Raw genomic sequence first — 25342 nt, 5'->3', positions numbered from 1 at the left:
TCATAGATGCCTCTCTCTCACTGTGACGTGAGGCAGATCGCCGCTGACTCGCAGGGGGTGGATCCTCTCCACGCTTTGAGCGTCTCTGACTGCCACGAGGCGGATCCATGTCTCCAACTGAGTGCCTATGGCTCACATGAGGCGGATCCTCACGCTCTGATCGCCTAGGACTAGGAATGTGAGATGTAGACCGTCTGTGACTGGGTCTCGGCTGGTCGAACTCCTCACTCCCATGTCTATGACGACTGGCATGGCTGGATGATGATCTATACCTCCTCGAAGAAGAGCGTCTCCCAAAGATGTCCTTCACAGCGGCTATGACCTTCTTCGTAATCTTAGCGACCAGTCCATGCTCAGAGTCGTCATCTACAAGCTCACGCCGTATCTCGCGCCGCATCTCAGGGACCACGGTCCGAATCTGCTCCTGTGTGATACGGGCAATCAGGTCATCATCGCGTCGCCTCCAATAATCCTCATCTCGGTCTGCCTGAGGCTCGCGATCATCAAACTCCTCTGACCTGCGCCGCTTCGACGGGCTGCCAGCCGGGTCCTCATACGTCTGTCTAATACGCTCGACATGGACAGGGACAGGCTGCTTCTCACGAGCCCTCTCTGCTCGTGAGCTACTCCTCGGGACAGGGACAGGCTGCTTCTCACGAGCCCTATCTGCTTGTGAGCTACTCCTCTGCACAGGAGGAGGCCTAACAGGAGGAGGCGGTTCCGGTACAAGTGGCTCTGTCAAGCCGACATATTTCCCTCCAGGATGGAATCGTACAGAAAAAGGGTCGGGAAGCCTCAGAGTCTGCAAATACCATGAATCATGCTCCTCCTCGACCGGTTCGAGTGTCTGGTGACACTCGCCCTGCACAAAGATGAATCGATCATTTTTCATTATTCGTTAATCATAACATAATAAAAGGATTGAAACTGTAAAAAAAACAACAATAATTACCTCATCAACATCAAAAAAGAGGGTGAAGTCAGAAGCCGACTTCCAAGTCGTCCAGTTGACCAATCGTGGCATCTGGAAGCTCGAGTCACGAGCCCCACACGCGCGGCCCAACCTCGGAATGGCCTCGTACGACCAAATCTGTAATGCCCATATGGGCCCATAGAAGTGGTACGTCCTCCTAATACCTGTAATCTCCGAGGGATGCTTCTTCAACACACTCATCCCATGGCATAAAATCTGGAATGAGTAAGAGCCCCACGGGAAGTCGATCCATTTCTGATAGTCCTCTACCAGTGCCCACACCAACTCGTGCACGTGTTTATAATCCCGACAGAAGACGAGATCATACGCCACGAGAATATTGCCCACCCTCAAATAATCCTCGGCAATATTGCCCATACTGCGGTTAACGAACCGCTTTCGCAGATCCTTCACTTCCATCTTCTTGCCTTTAAAAACTCGGTGCCATAGACTCTGCTTCCCAACACGGTGATCCACATTAGGATCAAAATGCTGCGGGGATGGCCCGAAGCACAACCCCGTCACCAGACAATACTCCATAGCACCGAATCGAATGTCGTGTCCACCAATGTGGAACCACTTCTCCCACGGTCCGAATGCTTGGTCATACAACTCCCGTGCAAGAAGATGGTGCAGTGCGGCATTCGCACTATCCTGCCTCTTCAACTGAAGTAAATGCCCAAACGGACCTTTCTTAAATTGTTCAAGACACCCGTAATGTGTCAGACATGTCTCCACTTCCTTCAGTGTCTTGTCCTTGATGTAGTGATTGATACGTGCGGCATAACCTTGCATGCACGGACGTAACCAAACATGCCTCGGAGGCTGCAATTAATTCAAAATGATGATCAGTATCAAAAAATATCAACCGTGTACAGATTCTAGACCAACCGTGTACAACCGTGTATAACCGTGTACGGATACCCTAACCGTGTACGGTTGTACACTGTTGTACACGATTAAATCGTGTACAAAAAATACCTCTATACGTCTAAAATACACAATTAGAGCATATTACATGATTTAAAATCAACCGTGTACGATTTTAGAGAAACCGTGTACAACCGTGTATGGATGAGCAAACCGTGTACGGCTGTACACGGTTAAATCGTGTACGACAAATACCTTTATACGTTAAAAATACACAATTAAGGCATATTACATCAATTAATCCTAACCGTGTAACATAATTGTCTAACCGTGTACAACCGTGTACTGAAGAACCGTACACGGTTGTACACGGTTGTTCAAAATAATTTCCAGATTCCAAATTTCGCAAATTACCAACATAATTATCTAAAACATGCTACAACCGTGTACCTAATAATCAAATTTAACAATACAAAACACATAAACTCAAATTTTGACAAATATAGGCCACGGTTACTTACCGGATTCGGCATCGGGTATTGTTCGCTCCTCCTTGATGTACTCCGGCGACTTTCTCGTTGTGCCTCTTCCCCATCGTAATCTGATTACGTTGAACTCATAGTGGCTTGAGTTTATGGAGTGCACGGTGGGCTTGAGTTTCTTAGAGAGAGAGAGAGGCGTGTATGGAGTGTATGGAGTGCACGGTCCTTAAGGTTTTTGTGTCTCTTTTTTTTGAATTTGGAAGCTGAATAATAGAAGAGAGAGAGAGAGAGCCGTGTATAGTGCACGGTCTTCTCAATATTTGCATAAGATTCTTTTTTTTTGGGAATGATTTGAAACAAGATTCTTGTTTGACCACTTTTCAGCCGATCCTCACGATTCATGCTTCCAAATCGTGTACCAAATCGTGTACATGCAAGAAAAGAAACCCTAAACCCTAAAAGATATACTATCAGATCACGATTTTGGAGAGAGAGAGAGAGAGACATAATAAGACAAATCGTGATAATGATAGAAGATTCTATCAGCCACGTTTTTTATTGTTTAAAGAAAACAAAATTTTTAAATAAATCAAAGATTTGGTGGGGACCATTAAGAATGTGCTACAAAACTTATTTATTTATGGAGTGTGATACAAAACTTATTTATTTTATTCAAAGGGCTAGATAAAAATCTCACCCTTATCTGAAATACATATTCGGAATTCCAAGAGTCATAACTCAAGCACATTATAACTTCCTTATCAGAACAATCATAACCATAGTTGCCAAAGTTGTTGTCTGACCCTAAACTACATATTTGTAAAAAAAGGAACCTCTGATTCTTACACATGTTTCTATCAAAATGACAGCGTACTCGTGGTCCTCCCATATCTAATTAAGTACTCCTTTAATTCCATCTCTAAAAATTATGAATAAAATGATATATATGAATTTTAAAAGGATATATATATATATATATATATATATATATATAGTATCTCACACTTTTTCATAAATAGGGAATGAAAGTATTTATAAGATCATTTTCAAATATAAAAAACATAATTTTAAGGAACGTATCGATATAATAATAAGACAATAATTTTTAGAGACAGAGAAAGTACATTTTACTATCGAAGTACATTATGCAAAATATACATGTACAATCATTCTCACTTTCTAATATATTCTTATTACATATTTTATTTTATGAATAATTTTGTAAATAATATATTATATATTTATAAAAATATATTAATTCATTAGATATTATACTAAATCTATATATATATTTAGCCATTTCATAAAGCTTATAAATAAATATCTCTATTCGATAAAATATGTTTAGAAGAATTAATATGTATATATATATATATATATATATATATATTATTCATTAGATATAGATTAAAAATCTATCTGATTTCATCTTCTATATTTCTATACATTTAAGAGAATATATTAATTTGTAATTTTTTTAAGAAAAACCTACGTGAATATATCACTATATTAAATTTATCAAAAAATAATACCTGATTTCATCTTTCATCGCTACATTAAAAAAATACATTTGTAGTTCCGCTTCACTTTTTTACTAAAAGATGAAGTATTAGATCTCGATCAAAAATACAATATTCATTAAATATACAATGAAAATCTATATGATTTTATCTTCTATTGTTACATTAGTTAGAAGTTTATCTTCGATTTTATACTAACCATCAAAAGAATAATTATTATGAAATTTCTTACCATTATTCAATTTTAACAATTGATTAATGTGAAGTTCATAAATTATGTGCAAATGCTGCTGAAATAGAAATTTTATTAAAGAAAAAAGGATCCAGAGAAAAAACGAAAACAAGCAAAAGCACCCGCGAAAAAGCACGGGTAACCGAAAAAGAAACCAAGACTAAGAGAACATTTTTAGAGGGTCGTCCTCAATGAATAAAACTTCATCTTCATCGTACAACATATCTCCCCATTTTTTCTTTTTTGTAGAGGCCACAGCCGACATAGATCGAGCTGCGTCGGTAGAGGTAGAGGGATTAATCACAAATTTTTGCAGAATCGCTCCTCCAGACTGAGCATGCTGCACTCTATTCAAGAACTCCACAGGCGATGGAGTGTCGAGAATTGCGCCCTGCAAAACGGCACCAGCAGCACGACCTGGTGCATTTTGAAAATCTGAAGACATGCCATTTTTTATTATACGACGGAGCCGGTGCTTGATAGAAGAATCAGAAACTCTCCCCTTCTTGGTGGTAGCCCCTTTCGGACGCCCTCGGCTGCGAGATATGATCGTCGTTTTTCCTGGCGTCGCAGTCAAAGCTAGATCTGTGCTGCTACCATGCGTCGTGTTGACGTCATCTTCATCCACGTCTTCCACAACCCCCTCACCAAACTGAGAACGGTCTGCGCCGGCAAGATTGGGGATGGCAGGCATAACAGCAAGCGGCTGAACTACCAGAAGTTGGCCCTCAGCAACAGAGCCGCCAGATCTTGTGGGAGCAGATGGAACTGAAGGTTGATTTGGCCTGGCTGTCGTGGGAGCCACAACCTTGCCAGAGAAGGCCACCAAAGCACGAGAATCATCATCACCAAAATCACTAGCGGTACCCGAAGTCACAAAGCCCATATCCTCTGCCTCAGCCGCAAGAATCGCGAAGGAATTAGAGGTCGTGGCCCCACCGCTGGTGGCAGAGGGTGGAGAAGGTCTTCCTTGGCCAATCTGATCTCCGCCAGAAGCATATGACACCTGCACACCAGATGTTTGCGAGAAAGCTTGAGCTTGCCCAGCCGATTCCTCCCCATAATCGATGGGATTATCATATTTAGAATGCTCGACCGGCCGTAAAACCTAATTCAGCAAATCGGGGCCTGATTTGGAATTAGTCGACTGACAAAAAGTCTCAGCAATCTGAAGTTGTTTCTCCAAAACCACCCCCGAGGGAGACTTCTTACCATTAGTCCCAGTTAGGCCGCCAGGTGTTTGATTCAAGTTCTGAACCGGAGAACTGCTCGGGCCACCAAAATCAGAACCCCTCGGAGCATCTTCCAACGCTGTAAACTTGTTGTTAGAGGTAGAAGGGTTAATCGACTGTGCCCGCTGCGCCCAAGCCGGTTTTGGATTCTTCCTACCCTTTGTTCGGCGCACAAGAGTGAAACCATCAGTAGTAATGTGATCCCTATTCGTAACGTGATGGCTATTCTGATCAACCTCTTTATCCGACTTGTTTCCGGCATTCTTGACTCCATCCGGAGCCGACATCACGTCCAATCGTGAGCGCTTCCGGAATTGGTTTAGAGAGATCCATTTCGACCAAGACCCTAGCAAAATGCCCAACATCTCCGGTATAAGTCAAACCATCGATTTTTATAGGAGTTCCAACCGCACGTGCAATTCCGAAAACAATTTCCGGATGCCAAAACTCATGAGGCAAGTAAAAAATCCGCACCCAAACTTGAGTAAAAGAAGATGGCTCCTTGTATGGGTCGAAGAAAGGAGACCAGTCCCTAATGCGCAGCGTACCTGCGCTGAGTTTCCATGCTGTTTTTGAAGACGCCACTTTCAAATCCTCCTCAGACGAGAACTGTAGCGTGAAAAAGCCCTTTCCCAAAGTAACAACACGCCAAGGTTCCGAAATAGACCAAATACGCAAGAGATCATGTTTAATCTCAATAGCAGTTTTGGGAGAATCTCCTTTTCGAAGAATAAGCCGAGAGTGAAGCGCAAAGCGAAAAGTTTGAATGTGTTGAGCGTAAAGTTGATCAGGCACATCCAAAATCAGCTTCTCGCCGTTGGCATGCGGCTTGAGAAGATTTAAATCCTGGGCGAGCACGTCGGGGGGTTTGGTAGCTGCTTTCATCGTCGCAGCAGCGAAGGTCTTAGCGCCACCAATGTTAGGGTTGGCGTTAGGGTTCTGCGCCGCTTTAGGGTTATTCGTCAGGGGCGGTAAATTCTTCACGGCTTCCGTAGCCACTCCTGGATGTGTAGAGGAGGCCATGCCGCCGGAAAGACACCAAGCTGGCGGCGGCTGCGGTAGGGGAGAGGCGGCGAAACCCTAGGGCGAGAGGCGAGAGCCATTCACACACTCTTTACTAGGATCAAAAAAATAATTTAATTTTCCTCTTTTTATATCTAATTATTATATGAAAAATTAAAAAGAAAAATAATTTATCATTAATAAAAGAGCGAAATGTATAGTAATACCTCATTTTAACATGGAATTATAAATTAGAACACTTATTTAAAGATAAAATTCATTCCTTAATGTGTGTTATTCAAGCGGTAAGAGATTAATGTCTAAGACCAAAGGTCTTGGGTTCGAGTCTCTTGTGGCGCGGCCTTTTAATTTCTTTATTTAATACTGTTACTTTATAAAAAAAAAATCATTTCTTAATAGAACATTTAAAAGAGATGGAGGGAGTACTACTCGCCTTTTAATTTTTTATTTTATATTGTTAATTTACAAAAAAAAAAATTCTTAATTTATATATATATATAAAAGTAAAATAAGTTCTATCCTACGTGGCGTAGTAGAATCACTCTATTCTAATTTTCCTCAATTCTCATTCATTCTTATTTTTTCTAAATTTTTAATCAACAAATTTCTATATATCTAATTTCAAACCTATCATCAACAAATTTCTATATCTAATTTCTTATGTATTAATTATATCCCAATCATATATATCTATCCTACATGGCGTAGTAGAATCACTCTATTCTAATTTTCCTCAATTCTCATTCATTCTTATTTTTTCTAAATTTTTAATCAACAAATTTCTATATATCTAATTTCGAACCTCTCATCAACAAATTTCTATATCTAATTTCTTATGTATTAATTATATCCCAATCATAACAAATTTCTATATCTAATTTCTTATGTATTAATTATATCCCAATCATATATATCTATCCTACGTGGCGTAGTAGAATCACTCTATTCTAATTTTCCTCAATTCTCATTCATTCTTATTTTTTCTAAATTTTTAATCAACAAATTTCTATATATCTAATTTCGAACCTATCATCAACAAATTTATATATCTAATTTCTTATGTATTGATTATATCCCAATCTCATATATCTAATTTCGGCCTCATGCATCCGCGTTTGAGTTCTTATTTTATTTACTACAACCTATCATCTTTATCTCTTTCTCTTGATTTTAATTATTATCACTCCATTCTAATTTTCTTCAATTCTCATTCATTCTTATTTATTTATATATTTCTAATCAATTTTTACATTATAGCAAAATAAATTATATCCTACGTAGCATCGTATAATGACTTCATTCTAATTTTCCTCAATTCTCATTCATTCCTATTTATCTATAAATTTATATATATATTATAGCAAAATAAATCTTATCCTACGTGGCATCGTAAAATCACTTCATTCTAATTTTTCTCAATTCTAATTCATTCTTATTTATTTATATATTTCTAATCAATTTTTACATTATATCAAAATAAATCATATCCTACGTGACATCGTACAATCACTTCATTCTAATTTTCCTCAATTCTCATTCATTCTTATTTATTTATACATTTCTAATCAATTTTTACATTTAAAAACTATTAAATAATCATATAAATTTATAGATAAATTCTATAATATTAAATGATCGTATAAAACTATTAGATAAAATCTGTTCTATTAAATAATTGTATAAAACTATTAGATAAATCCAACATATCTATTTAATTATAAATCCTACATATATTATAGCAAAATAAATCTTATCCGACGTGGCATCGTATATTCACTTCATTCTAATTTTCCTCAATTCTCATTCACTTGAAAAATTTAACTTAATAAAATGATGACATCCAAAATAGGAATCCTTATACCCACTTAATTGAGATTGTTCCAAGTATGACTAAAACTTAAATAAAGTATACCAATAAATTAATCCACGAAAAGCAATCAATTTAAATGTCAATTCATTTTTTAGAAAAGATATTCTTCAACTAAATGTTATAAATAAATAAAATACATGCCTATGCCCAATCTATCTATCTATCTATCTATCTATCTATCTATCTATCTATCTATCTATGTATCTATCTATCTATAATAGCAAAATAAATCATATCCTACGTGGCGCCGTATAATCACTCTATTTTAATTTTCTTCAATTTTCATTCATTCTTATTTTTTTATAAATTTTTAATCAATTTCCATATCTAAAAAAGATTTATACTTGTATTTTATTTTATTATATAATATTAGTTTAAGTTTATCACATCATACTCACAAATTAATATGTATATATATATATATATATATGGTGTGGTTCTACAGAGACTATATTATTTGTGAGAACGTGAGAATCATCAAATCTAATGCATTCACTGTAAAAATTAATGCATTCGCTGTTAAAATTAATGCACTCAAAAAAATAAAAAAAAATTACTCCCTAAAGGATTCGAACCCAGGATCTGCATTCATCCAACAAGATGATACATCCACCGTAGATCTTGATAATCGAATGACTGAAAATGGTTCTCCGTTCTTTTTTATTTATGGTTCTTTCTTGAACATCTCCCTATATATATAAATATATATATATATATATATATATATATATATAGGGAAGAGTTCAACAAGAACATAAATATTTGCAAAGTCTAGAGTCATAATCTCGTTCGTTAGATCGATTTTAATCAAGGGCTGAGATTAAAAGCTAATATTAGTATCCCTTAAATTACTCACATCCCTCTCTCCTCTCTCCTCTCTCCTCTCTCTCTCTCTTCCGTCACTTTTTCCCTCTTTCCTCTCTCCTCTCTCATTTCTCTCTCTCTCCCTTCCCTTTTTCCCTCTCTCTCTCTCGTCTCTCACACAGAACACACACACACACACAGAACACACACAAAAGGTTGTAACAGGTATTCTAGGCGCGGGGATCTCCTTCGCCGTGGGGATGGTGTTCCTGACGACATCGCTGACGGGCGGGGTGTGCACGACGGCGCTGCTGGCGGTGAACGTGGCCGGAGGGGTGGTGGTGTACGGCGACGAGTTCGGCGGCGTGAAGGCGCCACCTCCTTACTCGGCGCCGCCCAAGTTCAGCCCACAAGTTCATAGCCACCGCCGCCCTCAAGTTCAGAGCCACCGACGCCTTCGAACCCCCTCAAGTTCAGCCACCGCCGCCTTGAACTTCTGAACTTCTGAACTTGTTGAACTTCTGAACAAGTTCTGAACTTCTGAACTTCTGAATTTGTTGAACTTGTCTTGAATTTCTGAACTTCTGAATCTGTCTTGAACTTCTGAACTTCTGAATTTGTTGAACTTCTGAACTTCTGAACTTGTGTTGAACTTGTCATGAACTTAATTATGTATTTTGATTTTAAGAGAGAGAGAGAGAGATAGAGAGAGGAGAGAGGTGAGGGGTGACGTGAGAGGAGAGAGGAGAGAGGAGAGAGAAGAGAGTAAATTAAGGGATATTATGAATCTTACCAATTTTAATTATATTAACTTCTAATCTCAGCCTTTGATTAAGATTGATCTGACGAACCAGATTGCGACTCCATTCTCCATCTAATATTGTGTTTCTGTAGAATGCAACCCTATATATATGATTGAATATAATTTCAAATTTAACGATGTTGTTTAAAGTTTGAGACGAGATTATTCTCATAACTTAATTATAGTTTCACAAATTCTAGACAAAATGATACTTACAAGTAAGTTATAATCTTCAAGCTCCATAAAAGATGATGCTCAAAATTCAGATGTGGTATTTCAAACTCCAAAGAATATGATTTTCAAAATTTTGATGTTCAAATGTCGTATGTGGTCTTTAGAGCTTCATATTATTATCTGGTCTTATTAGGTCCATATGAGATGATACTCAAATGACATATGTTTAATTAAATTATTTCTTATCCGTCAAATTTAAAGAATTTGAACAAACTTAATACTTCCTCCGGCTCCGTCCCCCAAATATCTTCCTAAGAGATGATGACACGGGTTCTAATAAAAGTTAGTTATGCATTTGATAAGTGAAGAATGGGTCACACAAAAAGTGAAATTGTAAGAGTGATATATAGTTAGTGAAAGTAGAGAACGAGTCCCACAAAAAGTGAAATTGTAAGAATAATAATTAGTGAAATTGTTTTAAAAAATAGGTTAGGAAGATGTTTTGGGGACGAACCAAAATAGAAAAAAAAAAAAAAATGTTTGAGGGACGGAGAGAGTAAATATTATCGATATACGATTAACAGTAAATGCGACACATCAATCGTACATCATATCATACTTCAAATTTACATATTTTTTTCTTCTAAAATATTCAATCCCACATCAACTTTTTATAAACTTCATCAAATGAATATTTATATAAAAATGTATTTCTATTATCACATCTACATTTAATTGACAAAAGTGATTAAGATTAATATTATTTCAAATATTGTATTACTAATTTAATTTGATCATATCAAATTAATTAAAAAAATAATTTATATATAAACTATTTCATTTGTTATAGTAATAAAAATAATTATAAATGATGACATAAAAAATTCCCGTCGAAATTCGATGAATTAGACGCTAGTAGAACATTTAAAAGAGATGGAGGGAGTACTAGTCAATATATTACAAATATTAGTATTCATTCCCACCGACAAACATATAAAACAAATTTATAAAATTGAACAGAAAATTGACATAAAATAAATGTTTCATAGGAAGACTTTAAGAGGTGTAGTGAATGCATTGCTGGAACACATGGGAATAGGATACGAAGCCAATCTGCCCCTATTATAATTATTCATAATGTTGAATCCCTTTCCAGATTTGGGATACGAAGCCCTCATCCTCGCCTTCGGAACTTCTCTGCGGATTTCATTACTGATCTTCCCCGCCAATCGAAGTTTCCTTTCACTCGACAACATACCAGCAAATCTGCACAAAATTTTCAATCCAATTGACAACGTTTAATTTATATATATATATAATCCTCTATAACTTTTTTGGATATCCCAATATATAATCTATTTTCTAAATTAAATTTGTTTAATTTTTTCTTACTAAAATAATCTTATTCAAAATTTATAAAATTCACAATTTTATATTTTTGTCTTTCAATTAATAATTAAGGGCAGAATTGAACAATTACATATAAATTAGATTTTCAAATAATATTAATGGCACTTTTTTAATGTGTGTGAAAAAATAAAGTTGACTATGAAGTTGACTATAAAATTTACCTCTTGAGAGCTTGGTCATTAGTGCCTCCATCCTTGACCGGCTCAGTTAGGCCAGAAATCAAATCGACTCTGGTAACTGGACTTTTGAGCAGCCTTTCGCCAATTGCCACGAGTCTTTCCAAGTTGTCCTTGGTCGCAATATCAACTGAATTTTCAATTCCACTTAGCTCATCATCCTACAAATATATACACAATTAATTGATTATTAATTTGACACAAATGAAATAATTAAAGGGCGCATGTAGAAATATATAACCTGGATCCTGAGGTAATTGTGTTGGGACTGAAGAGCTTGGAATATGAGAGAGGTGTGAATATCGACCATATCCGCGCTTGCTTGACTGAATATCTCGAGTAAGGGCGCCATGCCGCCGTGCAGCAGCCAATCCACCATCCCCCATTTTGAAGCACGTTTTATGTCGAATTTCTCGTCAACCCTCGCAGCTCCCGTGCCGATTGATATTGTCAGAAGACGAGGATAGTCAACGGGCCTCATTCGGAAGTAGTCAACGCCGCTGTCGAACATCTGTCTTATCACTTCTGTTATGGCGATTAGAGTCTGAAACATTATTCATCAATATCAATATACATCCTTAAATAAATAAAAAGTATTAGATTTTATATAAATATAGATATATGTACGGGATTATTTGCAGCGACGCCGCCATCGATGAGATTATACTCTGTGAAGTTGCCGTGGGCATCGGTGGTGGTGAACTCGTGGCCGGGGAGGAACGTGGGAGCCGCCGAAGTACTGATGCAGATGTCCGCGAAATTAGCATCCAACAACGGGTTTCTCTTCGCCTGCGTTATTTAATTTACATAATTTCTTACACACACTCATATGATTTAATGAGATGATTAATTTACCTCGTATGTGGAGAATATGACAGGCTGCATCCGTTTGATGTCGAAGGCAGGGATGATTACATCTGTGATGGCTTGGCTGAGCTTGATGTTCTGCAACTCCTCTTTCAGTACGCTGTGGAGGTGCTTCCCGTCGTACAACGGCCCCATCAGCGACTTCAATAATCTCCCAAACGGAAAAATCGAGCTGCACGTCGCAAATTTATTAGCTCAGTTGGTTAGAGTGTGCATATGTATGATCAAGAGATGAATAATTAAGAACGTAACTGTGTCTGCGGGAAAATCTTGGGGCAGTTTTCTAAGTAGAAAGGCTTGATGCCCTTGCCGGAATAGAGGGGGCGGTTGATTTGGCTGGGAGCTGTGAGCATGGCCGTGACGAGGCCGCCGGTGCTCGTTCCGGCTATCACGTCGAAGTAGTCGGCGATTCTTGCTTGCTCTCCATCCAACTCCTGTCACATTTATTTATTCTGTAAAATATCAAGTTTTAACTATATGTAATCATCAAGACAGTATATATTCGTTATGATCACCTGTAGTTGCGATTCGAGGAAATCGAGGATGACGGCGGGGAGAATCCCTTTGATTCCGCCGCCGTCAATGCTAAGAACGGTGATGTACCGCTTGAAATCCGGGGGCTGATCGGTCTGACGGAAGCATGGGATTTCCTCCATTAATTGATTTTGATTTCACAAACACAAATGCTAATTAGAGAGATAGTTAATGTAGTTTAGTAAAGTGATGGAGCTAGCTCTATTATGTACAAGTGTATGGGGTGATATATGTTGTACACAAAAATGGCGTAAAAGGGTTAGGTGGGGCGTACATATATGAGTATTAATCAATAGGGCCACATGAGGAATGTGGCTATTCCTATCAACAACGTTTCCCACCTAACGTAATAAGTTTGTATTTCCAAATTTCATATTTTCAATTCAAAATTATAATTATTATTAGTCCAAGCTGGCCGTCGCAGTTTCACGACTATAATTAATAATACTAATCAAGTCTACTCTAGTGTCCTCGAGCAATTTGAGTTTGTCGTGTTCGGCCATTTTATAGTAGTGACTCCATTTCACTATCTCTACGTACGACTTAATAATTCATTTTGAGAGTAAAACTAATAATCATAAATTCATGGATTGCGAAGTTTACAAGCAACACAAGCGAGGTCAGGCCAAAGCCAAATATCGAACATTTGTATCGGTGCGTGTTTACTATCATCAAATGAATAAATGAATTTGTTGTTATCTTTGGTTAATTCAACAGTGATTGGAGGCACCCTCTTGTCGCTTTCTTTGCTCATTTAAATATATAATGCAGACTGCAAACACCACTATATATATATATATATATATATATATATATATATATGTATATAATTAATAATTATGTTATATAAGTATGTTACACATGCACAGAAAGCAGAGACACCCACATGGGTGTACCATCTTGGACATTTCATCACAATAATAGTGCACCCGTGGGCACCATAAATCCACCATACTGACTTAAATTTTGAAAAATGATATTGGCATATATAAATATTCAAACTTTTTTCATTTTCTAGTTTTCAGGTAATCAGAACATAAGAAAAGTTCAAATATTTATAGGTCAAAACCCCTCATAAAAACTACGTACTCCCTTAGTATTTATTATAGTTTGAATAATTGTAATAAAATTTCAAGGGTAAAAAGAAAAAGAAAAAGAAAAGTGAAATTAGTAAAAGAATATTAATCTACATACGCAAGTTTCAAGGGTGATCCATGTGATCCCTTTTTGGGGACTGGGCAACGCGTCGCTCTTAATTGGTCCTTTCCGATGGAAGATTAATTAAGTTGGATTTATTCAAATACTATATTATACTTATGCAGTTATGCTTGTATATACTACATGCATGATTCATGCTGCACCATTTCTTTATTCTAACACACCTTATCTCTCTGTTCATGATTTCACATCGTAAATGCTTTTAAGACGAGTTTGTGCAACACGTTTTGTGTAGTTTGATAGACCGATCCTCTCTTACATCATTTGAGAATGCTATTAAGATTTATTTTCTATGAAATTATTTTCTCAAAAATAATATTCTCAGCTAACATTATTTTTCTACTTCCTTTTTGTCCCATTGATAATGGCTAACTTTCTTTTTTGGTCTCTCTTGATTGATAATAGTTTGTTTAAAAAAAATCTTCTCTCACTAAAAGTTGTGGGCTCCATTATTTTTTATTACTGTTATAGCTGTATTACTTCCTTTACTGGGCTAATATTTCTGTTTGACTTCCAAGTAAAATAAGCAAGGAAGCCCATGTAAAAGGCTAGGCCCAGGCGTAAATCCTTGTTTCACCGAGGAAGCACAACCGAGCCTCCCCCTGGTTAGCTTTTCTGGAGTGTCAAGTTTAATTTTCTTTCACAAAATTGCCCCCAATTCATCTCTCCCTCTTCTTGGTTTCTTATTCCTCTCTCTCTGGAGAATCACGCAGACACACCAAATCAGTATCACTCACATGCAAAGGCGGCGACGCCCCCTTCCCGGCCAGAGCAACCACCGATCGTCCCCTTCTCCCTCTAAATCCGGTCGTCCCCTTCTCCCCCTGCACCGTTTCAATCGCTCCTTAATACTATTCATTTTGACTTTATTTTCCCCAAGCGCACTCACCGCTCCTGCGCTTGACAAACCCTCTAGCATGAAGTGGGTCTCCCCCACCAAACTCGGTGGCGCCGACGGGGAGGCGAAGGCGGTCCTCTTCAAGTCCAAGTTGAAATGGATCGGACTGTTTGGTCTTGTTCTCTTCGCTTTTTCTCTTCACCCACTTCCTTCTCTCTTCAACAATTGGGCTACGACAATTGTTTTCTAGTGAAGACGGGAGCCATGAATTTGGGGGTGGGGCGGGGTGAGGTGGCGCTGAGCTGGTGGGGTGTTGGGGATGGGAGGCGTTAGACGGGAAGCATGAATTTTTCCAAGGGGGTTGGGGAGAGGGGGGACGCGGCGCTACGCCGATGGACGGAGGGAGGCGGCGCTGTGTCGATTCTTTTGGTAGTGGGGCGGGGCAGGGCGGCGGTGAAGGGAGGGAGGTGGCGCTGGGGTTGGAGATGAAAACCAAAACAAATCTGTAGCAAAATCGGGGGCATCACTTTTTTTTCTACCCAACTATATATTTTCATTTATTTAAAATTTTCAATTGATTTGGGAGGAGAAAGCGGTCATTTTGTGTATTAAATCTGACACTACTAATGAATATCAAACACTGCGTAGGCCAAAACAAGAGTTTTAACATGGTAAATCAAACGCAAGGCCCATTTACCGAAACAGATCAAGTCATGTTACTTTAAACTAGGTTTGTTTAATTGGGCTTAACCCAATTTACAAATCAAACACAACCTTATTCTTTAATCACTCTTTTTCTTAATAATCGTGTTAAAAATAATTAAACATTATTATTATTCTGAAGTATGATCCTTATGGATGAGCTGGTCTTTATTTCTCCTTTTTAAAATTAATGTGAAAGCTAGCGCACCAACTCCTCTGCTTATAGAATTATATATTTGATTTCATTTTTCAGATCATCAAAATTTGAAGTGATGTCTTGGCGTGCCCATGATTGCAGATCTTTATATTTTATGATTCTGACTAAGATATATTTTCGTAACGGATTTTAATTAACCTACAAATAGAAAAGTCTATCCATAGAAAATTGGTCGAGAACAATTCAAACTCACGAGCATTTATGCAAATTTCAGTAAAAAGTTACCCAATTTCCTTAATGGAGGAGAATGTTAAAGATTTTGAATCATAGCCCGTAATAATTACTCCTTCCGTCCCATTTAATAGGCTCATTTTTCTTTTTAAATAAAAAAATTGTATTTAATTGATGTGGGTCACACCACTTTCCTACTAAAAAAATAAGTTTTCTTAATCTCCGTGCCCAAAATAAGTGAGCCTATTGGAATGGGACGGAGGGCAAATGAGATCCTCTCTGTCCTAAAATATAGTGTGTACCACGTGTACCACTCTTTATTTCTTTATATTTTTAAATTATTTTTTATTCAATTTTAATTTATTAAGCTTTTATATAATATAAAGATAATTAACAAGGGTTCACTCATCCATTTAGGGTTTATAATTATTTTTTTATATTTATTTGAATTAATAATAGATTATTTGGGTTCATTAATTCAAAGTTAGGGTAAATAATTTTTTAAATATGAATTTTTCAATGACAAATACTAATTAGAGTTTATAATATAATAATAATTTTTATTTTTATAAAAAATAATTTATGAAACAAAGAAATGAAGAGTGGTACATGTGGTACACACAATATTCTGGGACAGAGGATCACATCTGGGACGGAGGGAGTACCTAATTTATCCGTTCATTCATCATTTATAATTATTTTATGTTATTTTTATTACTATAGCATATGAAATAGTTTATATATAAATTATTTCTTTAATTAATTTGATATGTTCAAATTAAATTAGTAGTACAATATTTGAAATAATATTAATCTTAATCACTTTCGCCAATTAAATGTAGTTTGTGATAATAGAAATATATTTTTATATAAATATTCATTTGATGAAGTTTATAAAAAGTTGGTGTGGGATTGAATATTTTAGAAGAAAAGAATATGTAAATCTGACGTATGATATGATGTACGATTGATGTGTCGCATCTGCTATTAATCACATATCGATAATATTTACTCTCTCCGTCCCTAAAATATTTGTTTTTCTATTTTGGTTTGTCCCCAAAACATCTTCCTAACCTATTTTTCGAAACAAATTCACTAATTATTATTCTTACAATTTCACTTTTTGTGGGACTCGTTCTCCACTTTCACTAACGATCACTCTTACAATTTCACTTTTTGTGGGACTCATTCTCCACTTATCAAATACATAACTAACTTTTATTAAAACTCGTGTCATCCTCTATTAGGAAGATGTTTGGGGGACGGAGGGAGTATTAAGTTTGTTCAAATTCTTTAAATTTGATGGATAAGAATTAATTAAACATATGTCATCTGAGTATCATCTCATATGGACCTAATAAGACCAAATAATCATGTGAAGCTCTAAAGACCGCATATGACATTTGAACGTCAAAATTTTGAAAATCATATTCTTTGGAGTTTGAAATACCACATCTGAATTTTGAGCATCATCTTGTATGGAGCTTTGAAGATTATAACTTGTGAGTATCATTTTGTCTAGAGTTTGTGAAACTATAGTTAAGTTATGAGAATAATCTCGTTTGGAGCTTGACATGCCATCTCTGACTTTTGAGCACCCTTGAAATGACCCGCTCTTTTATATATATATATTAGATCCAGTAATGCGTGATTATTATTTATCATCAGCGAATGAAACCCGGTTATTATCCCGATATGAATTCAGCTTATGATCCTGAATTTATATTGTTAAAGCAGTCGATGTTATTATTTCAAAAGTTATAACTGACTTAGCGAAGTCATGATGTTTATTAAACGAGATGGGACTATCGATTCTATTAGTTATAATTACTTAAGTCGTGGATTATTTCCGACTCGTGAGTTAATTAAATCTGCGGATTTAATTTAGATATTAGAACAACGAACGAATTAAATCTACGGATTTAATCTAGATTCATAATACAATTACAGAAGCACCGAGACATAAGAATATACTGCGTTTATTCACCACAATCTCATTCTCAAACTTTGCAACCTTTTGCTCACAATCAAATTTCATTCATATCTTTCTAATTACACCATAATCTGGCAAGTACACAAGAAAAGAAAAAAAAGGGAAAAGGGGAGTGGGGAACGTGAGCTGCATGACGGCAGCCTCTCTCCACCTTTCCCCTCTGCTGCCAAGTACAGCAGGAGTCATTCAGCCACCCCTATGGCTGCCCCCATCCCATCTAACCCATACATCAGCCACCCTACTGCCATCAATCTCATAGGTTACTCAAGAGCAGTTGCCACTACACTTTTTCAATTCAGTTTATCAGCAGCAACCTTCTCATTTCATTCCCATTCCGCACTTCGAAAGTTTCAGGACAGCAGGGGCCTTCATTCATTCTCTGCCACGAGGTAAACTTACTTAACTCTCTTCAACTCCCCCAAGATTCCACCTGCATTGATACAAAGAACATCCACTTCAGTTTCAGTTTCAACCCATTTAATACCTAAAGAAATCGAAGAAGTAGGAGGGAGCATACCTTCATTGTTTCCTGCCAAAACCTTAAGGTAAGCTTGGGCTTTACTCCTTCCACCTCCTGCCGTAAGCTTCCCCTGCATTTGTTAAGAGAAACATCTTATGACTCTATTTCAGATTCTAACAGCTTCCAGTTCGTCTAACTCAGCAACAAATCACCAACCAACATTTATACTTCAAGGTATTTATGCTATCTCAGTCCACCCTCTCAACATACACATCTCGCATCCTCAGAGCATGATCAACCATTCACATACTACTCTATTGCATTAGTGACTTCGCTGATAATAAGAAGGGATACACCTTAGCTCATAATCGAACACAGACTTAGTCCCAACATTGTTGTTTCAATATTCATATTGCATACTCATCGACACTCCATCACGGAATAGAAAACAAATGAGGCTAGAGAACTTAGCTTTAAGGAATAGGGCCGGCTGCCTGTTCGGTCGAGCCAAGACAACGACGACGACGGCAGCAGCTCCTGCTGCCTTGGAGTAAATCGTGTGACAACAGTAGCAGCGTCGCGAATGGAGCAATGACGCTGAATCACCGGTCTTCCACAAACGGTGGAGATGGCGGCAGAACCATGGTGGCGGAGGTAGAAAGGAATCAGGGCTCGACTCCCTGCCCACCTTGACTTCTGAGTCGGGACCTGAATGGCTCAGAGAAGTGGATGAGACGACATCGGTTCGCCGATTGATGGACAGAGAACTGGACGGCAACTGTAAATCGTCGGGTTTATAGAACGCCGCGGCGCCGAGCAGAGAGAGAGAGACGGTTCAAAATCAAAGGGGGAAATTAGGGCTTCTGCTGTCCCTTCATCGGATTGAGAAGAAGAGCCCGACGCAGGAGAACGAACGAGACCCCGACTGTTCGCTAGGAGTTGCAGCGGCGGCAGCGGCGATTGCCATGTCAGGGAGAAATTAGGGCACGCCCTTCTTGCCTCGGATAACTCTTTATTTGCATCAGTTAAGTTCCAGTAACTTAACTGATAACTCTTTACTGAAGAGCTTTCAGTATCAGTCGTCAACCCTGTTTGGTCAAAACTGTTTTCAGTAAAACAGGAGTCTGTGTTTGCGTGTAAAGTTTCGTTTTGATCTCTGACTGAGATCCCTCTGATTGAGGAAATTGTAAAAATAGCTCATAGGTGTATTCCCCCCCCCCCCCCCCATACACCTATTCGAGACCCTCAGGACCTAACAAGCAGTAAAGAAAATCGTCTCCGAAGAGATCGGCGAGAATTCTCCTAAAATTCGACTTGCAAAGTAACTTAACAAATGATATTTATGGGGAAAATATGAAAAATACTAAAATAAAAATAAATAAATAAAACCTATAAGAATTGCAAAGGTTCTAATATTAAATAAATAAATAGAAAATCCAAAAATTAATAAAGAATTCCAGCAATCAATTAAGTCAACCCTAGCTTAATTATTCTGATCATTGATGCAAATATAACTTTAATTCATGCAAGCAAACCAGTTATAACCACCGAAGACGCTTCTGACGTGATCTTATTTCTCCTTAATTATTCGGTAACCAGGAAGACGCTTCACTAATTACTATCCTAATCGACTGACAACCGTAAGAGACGCTCTATAGATTTAATGAGTCGACAGCATTAATTTCTAGAGAAACCCGATTCAAAACCAATAAACTCTGACGCAGGATTATTGAATTAAGACTGCTTTTCCCTTGACCCTGATGTGTCAATTTACCACTAATCAAACCTAAACCACGATTACGTATGGTCGATTTAATTGGCTGTATAATTAATTCTAACCCACTAAATATTGCGCACTACCTAATGGATTAAAATAATTAATATCGATAAACACAGAGAATCACAGATACAAGCATAAAATAAAGTATAAGAACAAATTAGATCTCACAGAATAATCTTGATAGTGCTTCCCTAATCGTTGCCCGAATAAAAGAAATTAGCTAGAACACATAAATAAAATAAATCAAGAAAAACAAATAAGAATTGCGAGAAAGAATAAAAGAAAGATAAAACTTGAATAATTGCTGAAGAATGCGTCTCCCTCCTGTTCCAAAAGTTGTGTGCGCATGTATTCTCTCAAAACATAAGTATATATATAAACTAAACAAACCTAATTCTAATGATGGAAGGAAAAGTGGCTCTAGGCCCTCCAATCAACAAACTAAGTTCCAGCCCAAAACAAAATAAAACTGATCCACTAATAAAAGTCAATGGGACATTAGCAGCCTAATCTCTCGTCATTCTAGAAAAAAATCAAAATCAGTTCGGACGTTCGTGCGGTATGGGCATATCGCTCAGCACACGCGCAACAGCTTTTTCTTCACGAATTTTCATTACTTCGGACATCTTCTAACATTGAGCTTTCTTCTTCATAATCTATCAAAACCATTAAAAGAATTCATTAGTTCCATAATTAACTCCAAAAGATAATAATAAGCAGGAACTATGCATTAAAATCAATCAAAAACACTCAAAATATGCGTATAAAATACGCCCAATCAAACTCCCTCACACTTAGACAATGATCGCCCTCGAGCATAAGAAAAACAAAACAAAAGGAAGAACAAAACTCAAGACACAAACAAGACAAGACAAGACTCAACTAACAACGATTAGCCATGGCAACAATCACAACAAGTAAATCTCAAAGTTAGGACAAGATACAATCATCCTTTTCCTCAAACCCATTTTTGGAATCAACAAATATGTGCATTCACCCTTCATTCGAATCAAAAGTGTGCAAATCAATCCAGCCTCACCAAGTTCGCTCAAATCTCTCAATATCAAAAGGTAAGGTAAATTCACACACATGCAACTCGACTCTATCCATTATAAGTTTGCCACTATGTCAATATCTTTCATTTGAAAACTAAACTTATCCATGAATCAATAGGTCTTTCCACAAGGTTGTAATGGGGCTAGGGTGCATAGGTAGGATAAACAAAAGTGGATAAACAAGGCTAATAAAACCAATAAAATGCAAGTAGTTCACCACATTCGAATCCCAAAATCAAACTCAATCAAATCAACCCTTATTCCCAATACATAGGCATTCAAACTCCAATATTTTCTTCTCCTTCTCTTCTATTTTTTCATTTTTTTTTTCTTCTTCCTTTTTTTTTTGCAGATGATACTTTTCACGATTTTTTTTTGAACTAACATCATAACATCACCTCATTCTTAAACAACCCAGAACCTCATTTTTTTTAATTTCAATCCTCAATCATTCCAACCAAGCACTAAATTTCAATCAACCTTATTCTTCCAACAAAGTAATATCACAAAACGAAACCACTTGCATCTTGTTGGAAAGGGACAAAGCAAGGCTAAAAGAAGGCTAATGGCTAAAATTTTCGAGGCTTCAATCATATATAACAATAAAAAGGGTCAAGGCTTCAAAATGGCTCACTAATGGATATTGCAAGGCATGAAATTTTTAAGGCCAATGAGGTTTATTCCTAATGCCTAAATCATCTTCACAAATGAGTCCAATTTCAAAAAAATTTGATTATGGCAACATGGCAAACCGAATATCAAGAAGTCCATCATGCATAACACTCATCAAAAACAAATAAGGAGCATTCAAATTATTGCTCTAAAGGTTCAATCCTCACTATATGAGTGGCTTTCAACAAAAATTGATCAATTTGCACGTTCGTCATCCTCAAACACACATGGATTTCAACACATTTCTGTATCATCTAAGAAAACAACCAAACAATCCATATCAATATGTTCATCCTAACAAATCAAAATGCCCGCATGAAAAGTTGCCATAAACAAAAATAATAATAATAACCAAAACAAAACATGCACACAGACTCAAGACAAAAGACATAAAAACTCCCCCACACTTAAACAACACAATGTCCTCATTGTGTGGGGAAATACTAAGAACAAAGACACAAAACAAAGAAAGCATAAAAGACAAGAAAAAGAAAAAAAAATAAAAAAAAATAAAAACGAAAGCAAAATAACAAAAACTTCTCTGAAACTGGATCAATCATCAGGTGGTTTCAATTTCCGCTTTGGCAGTTTCACAATTGAAGGCACAATCTGTCCAGTGTTGGTCGGTATGGGCATACCGCACGACAGATGCCAAGTGTGAACTTCATTGGTGGAGTTCGACTGCACTTTACACCCTTGAATTTCATCATAACATTCTGGTGGTTCTTTATTCATCGTGAATATTTCCAGAATCTCCCTACCACATTCTTTTTCCTTGTTTTGGGCCAACCTGAAAGGAAAAGCGAAATGAATTAGTGCTTTAGAATTAGAAATTTTAGATTCAACACTTACCTCGGAAGAAGAGATATTTTCATATTGTTGTGCCTCTTCGACAACTTCATCGTTTTGAGCACTTTCTTGCTCTTCCGTCTCCTTTTCATCTTCCATGGGCTTTGGATCAAAGAAATCTTCCTCACTCATTAAATTCATAGCATAAACATATTCCTTGTGATGTACTTCTTCTTGAGATGGAGGTTTTTCATGATTGGCTTGCAACTTGTTCACTTGAGTGGTGAGTTGAGTGATCTGTGTGCCCATACTACCCAACGCAGCTTGCGTCTCTTGCTGGAAAGCTTGCTGACTTTGTACCAAATTATTAATAATTTGGCTACTCTGTGCCAGACTCTGAAGAATATCGCTCATACTGGGTTCTGGGCGGTCGGTATGGGCATACCGCCCAGCCTGCGGCTGTGCACTGGTGAAAAATTCAAGCGAATGATTCCAGCTGAAATTTGGATGATTATCCTTCTGAATTTGAGCTCCAACAAAGCCTCTAACTAAGGAAGTTAGAGCATCGAGTTTCTCATTCACACCTGCATCTTCTACTATGTTGACTGACCTATACCTATCATCATCCTCATCCTCATATTGTTGACCATTGGAGACCATATCAAAAATCAATTGCTTTGCTTCATCCAAGGTCGTGTTGGTCAAACTTCCTCCACAAGCAGCATCAACAATCCTCCTGTCAAAAGAAGACATACCACCATAAAAATAATTAATGAGCAACTGATAATCAGAAAATCCGTGGTTAGGACATCTATGACACAATTGTTGAAATCTCTCCCAATAATCAGGCAAACACTCTTGCTGCCTCTGCTTGATGCTACTAATAGAAATTCTTAGATTTGCAGCCTTTGATTCTGGAAAGAATTTACGTAAGAACTGCTCCTCTAAGTCGTTCCAAGTTCTGATTGAGTGAGATGATAGATCAAACAACCAATCTCGAGCTCTACCCTGCAATGTATGAGGAAAAGTTAGTAATCAGTAAAATTAAATGATCTTCTGTAAAACCTTGAGGACGTAACGTAGTGCAAACTAAATCAAATTCAGCCAGATGCTTGTGTGCACTCTCTCCAGGTAGATCACCAAACTTGGGTAGCACTTGAATGAAATCGGGCTTGATTTCAGCATTTTGATTAATTGTGGGCAACACAATGCATAGAGGATGATTTCTCCTATGGCGGCCCAACTCTCTTATCAATGGTGGTGGTGGCAGAATATCATCACGGTCATCGTCCCCATCTTCAGACATCTCAACTTCAGCTTAAGATCAAGAACAAACAAAAATAAATAAAATAAAATAAAGCAAATCAAAAAATAGGAAAATTACTACTTAAAAACCGATCCACGGCAACGGCGCCAAAATTTGATGCGTCGTTTTACACCAAAAATATCCGGCAGTCAGCCGGTATGCCTACACTGCGCAGACAGCAGTAAGCAAAATCGTCTCCCAAGGGATCGGCGAGAATTCTCCTAAAATTCAACTTGCAAAGTAACTCCACAAACGATATTTATGGGGAAAATATGAAAAATACTAAAATAGAAATAAATAAATAAAACCTATAAGAATTGCAAAGGTTCTAATATTAAATAAATAAATAGAAAATCCAAAAATTAATAAAGAATTCCAGCAATCAATTAAGTCAACCCTAGCTTAATTATTCTGATCATTGATGCAAATATAACTTTAATTCATGCAAGCAAACCAGTTATAACCACCGAAGACGCTTCTGACGTGATCTTATTTCTCCTTAATTATTCGGTAACCAGGAAGACGCTTCACTAGTTACTACCCTAATCGACTGACAACCGTAAGAGACGCTCTATAGATTTAATGAGTCGACAGCATTAATTTCTAGAGAAACCCGATTCAAAACCAATAAACTCTGACGCAGGATTATTGAATTAAGACTGCTTTTCCCTTGACCCTGATGTGTCAATTTACCACTAATCAAACCTAAACCACGATTACGTATGGCCGATTTAATTGGCTGTATAATTAATTCTAACCCACTAAATATTGCGCACTACCTAATGGATTAAAATAATTAATATCGATAAACACAGAGAATCACAAATACAAGCATAAAATAAAGTATATGAACAAACTAGATCTCACAGAATAATCTTGCTAGTGCTTCCCTAATCGTTGCCGGAATAAAAGAAGTTAGCTAGAACACATAAATAAAATAAATCAAGAAAAACAAATAAGAATTGCGAGAAAGAATAAAAGAAAGATAAAACTTGAATAATTGCTGAAGAATGCGTCTCCCTCCTGTTCGAAAAGTTGTGTGCACGTGTATTCTCTCACAACATAAGTATATATATAAACTAAACAAACCTAATTCTAATGATGGAAGGAAAAGTGGCGCTAAGCCCTCCAATCAACAAACTAAGTTCCAGCCCAAAACAAAATAAAACTGA

At 37.0% G+C, this 25342-nt stretch overlaps 2 protein-coding genes across 2 annotated transcripts; both read right to left on the bottom strand.

Moving 5' to 3' along the window:
* Positions 1–10937: 10937 nt before the first annotated feature.
* Positions 10938–13225, bottom strand: LOC130996081 (patatin-like protein 2). The gene is made up of 7 exons (XM_057921598.1): positions 12951–13225; positions 12688–12869; positions 12424–12607; positions 12196–12357; positions 11810–12112; positions 11554–11729; positions 10938–11248 (listed from the first exon to the last, which is right to left on the bottom strand). The coding sequence occupies exons 1-7, from the start codon at positions 13089–13091 to the stop codon at positions 11026–11028; spliced, it is 1371 nt and encodes a 456-aa protein (XP_057777581.1). The 5' UTR covers positions 13092–13225; the 3' UTR covers positions 10938–11025.
* A 9402-nt stretch (positions 13226–22627) lies between these two features.
* Positions 22628–24170, bottom strand: LOC130994110 (uncharacterized). Its single transcript, XM_057919146.1, has 2 exons — positions 23955–24170; positions 22628–23872 (listed from the first exon to the last, which is right to left on the bottom strand). Exons 1-2 carry the CDS (start codon positions 24168–24170, stop codon positions 22628–22630), a joined length of 1461 nt encoding a protein of 486 aa, XP_057775129.1.
* Positions 24171–25342: the final 1172 nt, after the last annotated feature.

The sequence above is a fragment of the Salvia miltiorrhiza genome, chromosome 7 (assembly GCF_028751815.1).
Source record: "Salvia miltiorrhiza cultivar Shanhuang (shh) chromosome 7, IMPLAD_Smil_shh, whole genome shotgun sequence".
Taxonomy (NCBI): Eukaryota; Viridiplantae; Streptophyta; class Magnoliopsida; order Lamiales; family Lamiaceae; genus Salvia; species Salvia miltiorrhiza.
Note: the sequence above shows the minus strand (reverse complement) of the source record. Positions and strands in the feature narration are given on the sequence as shown.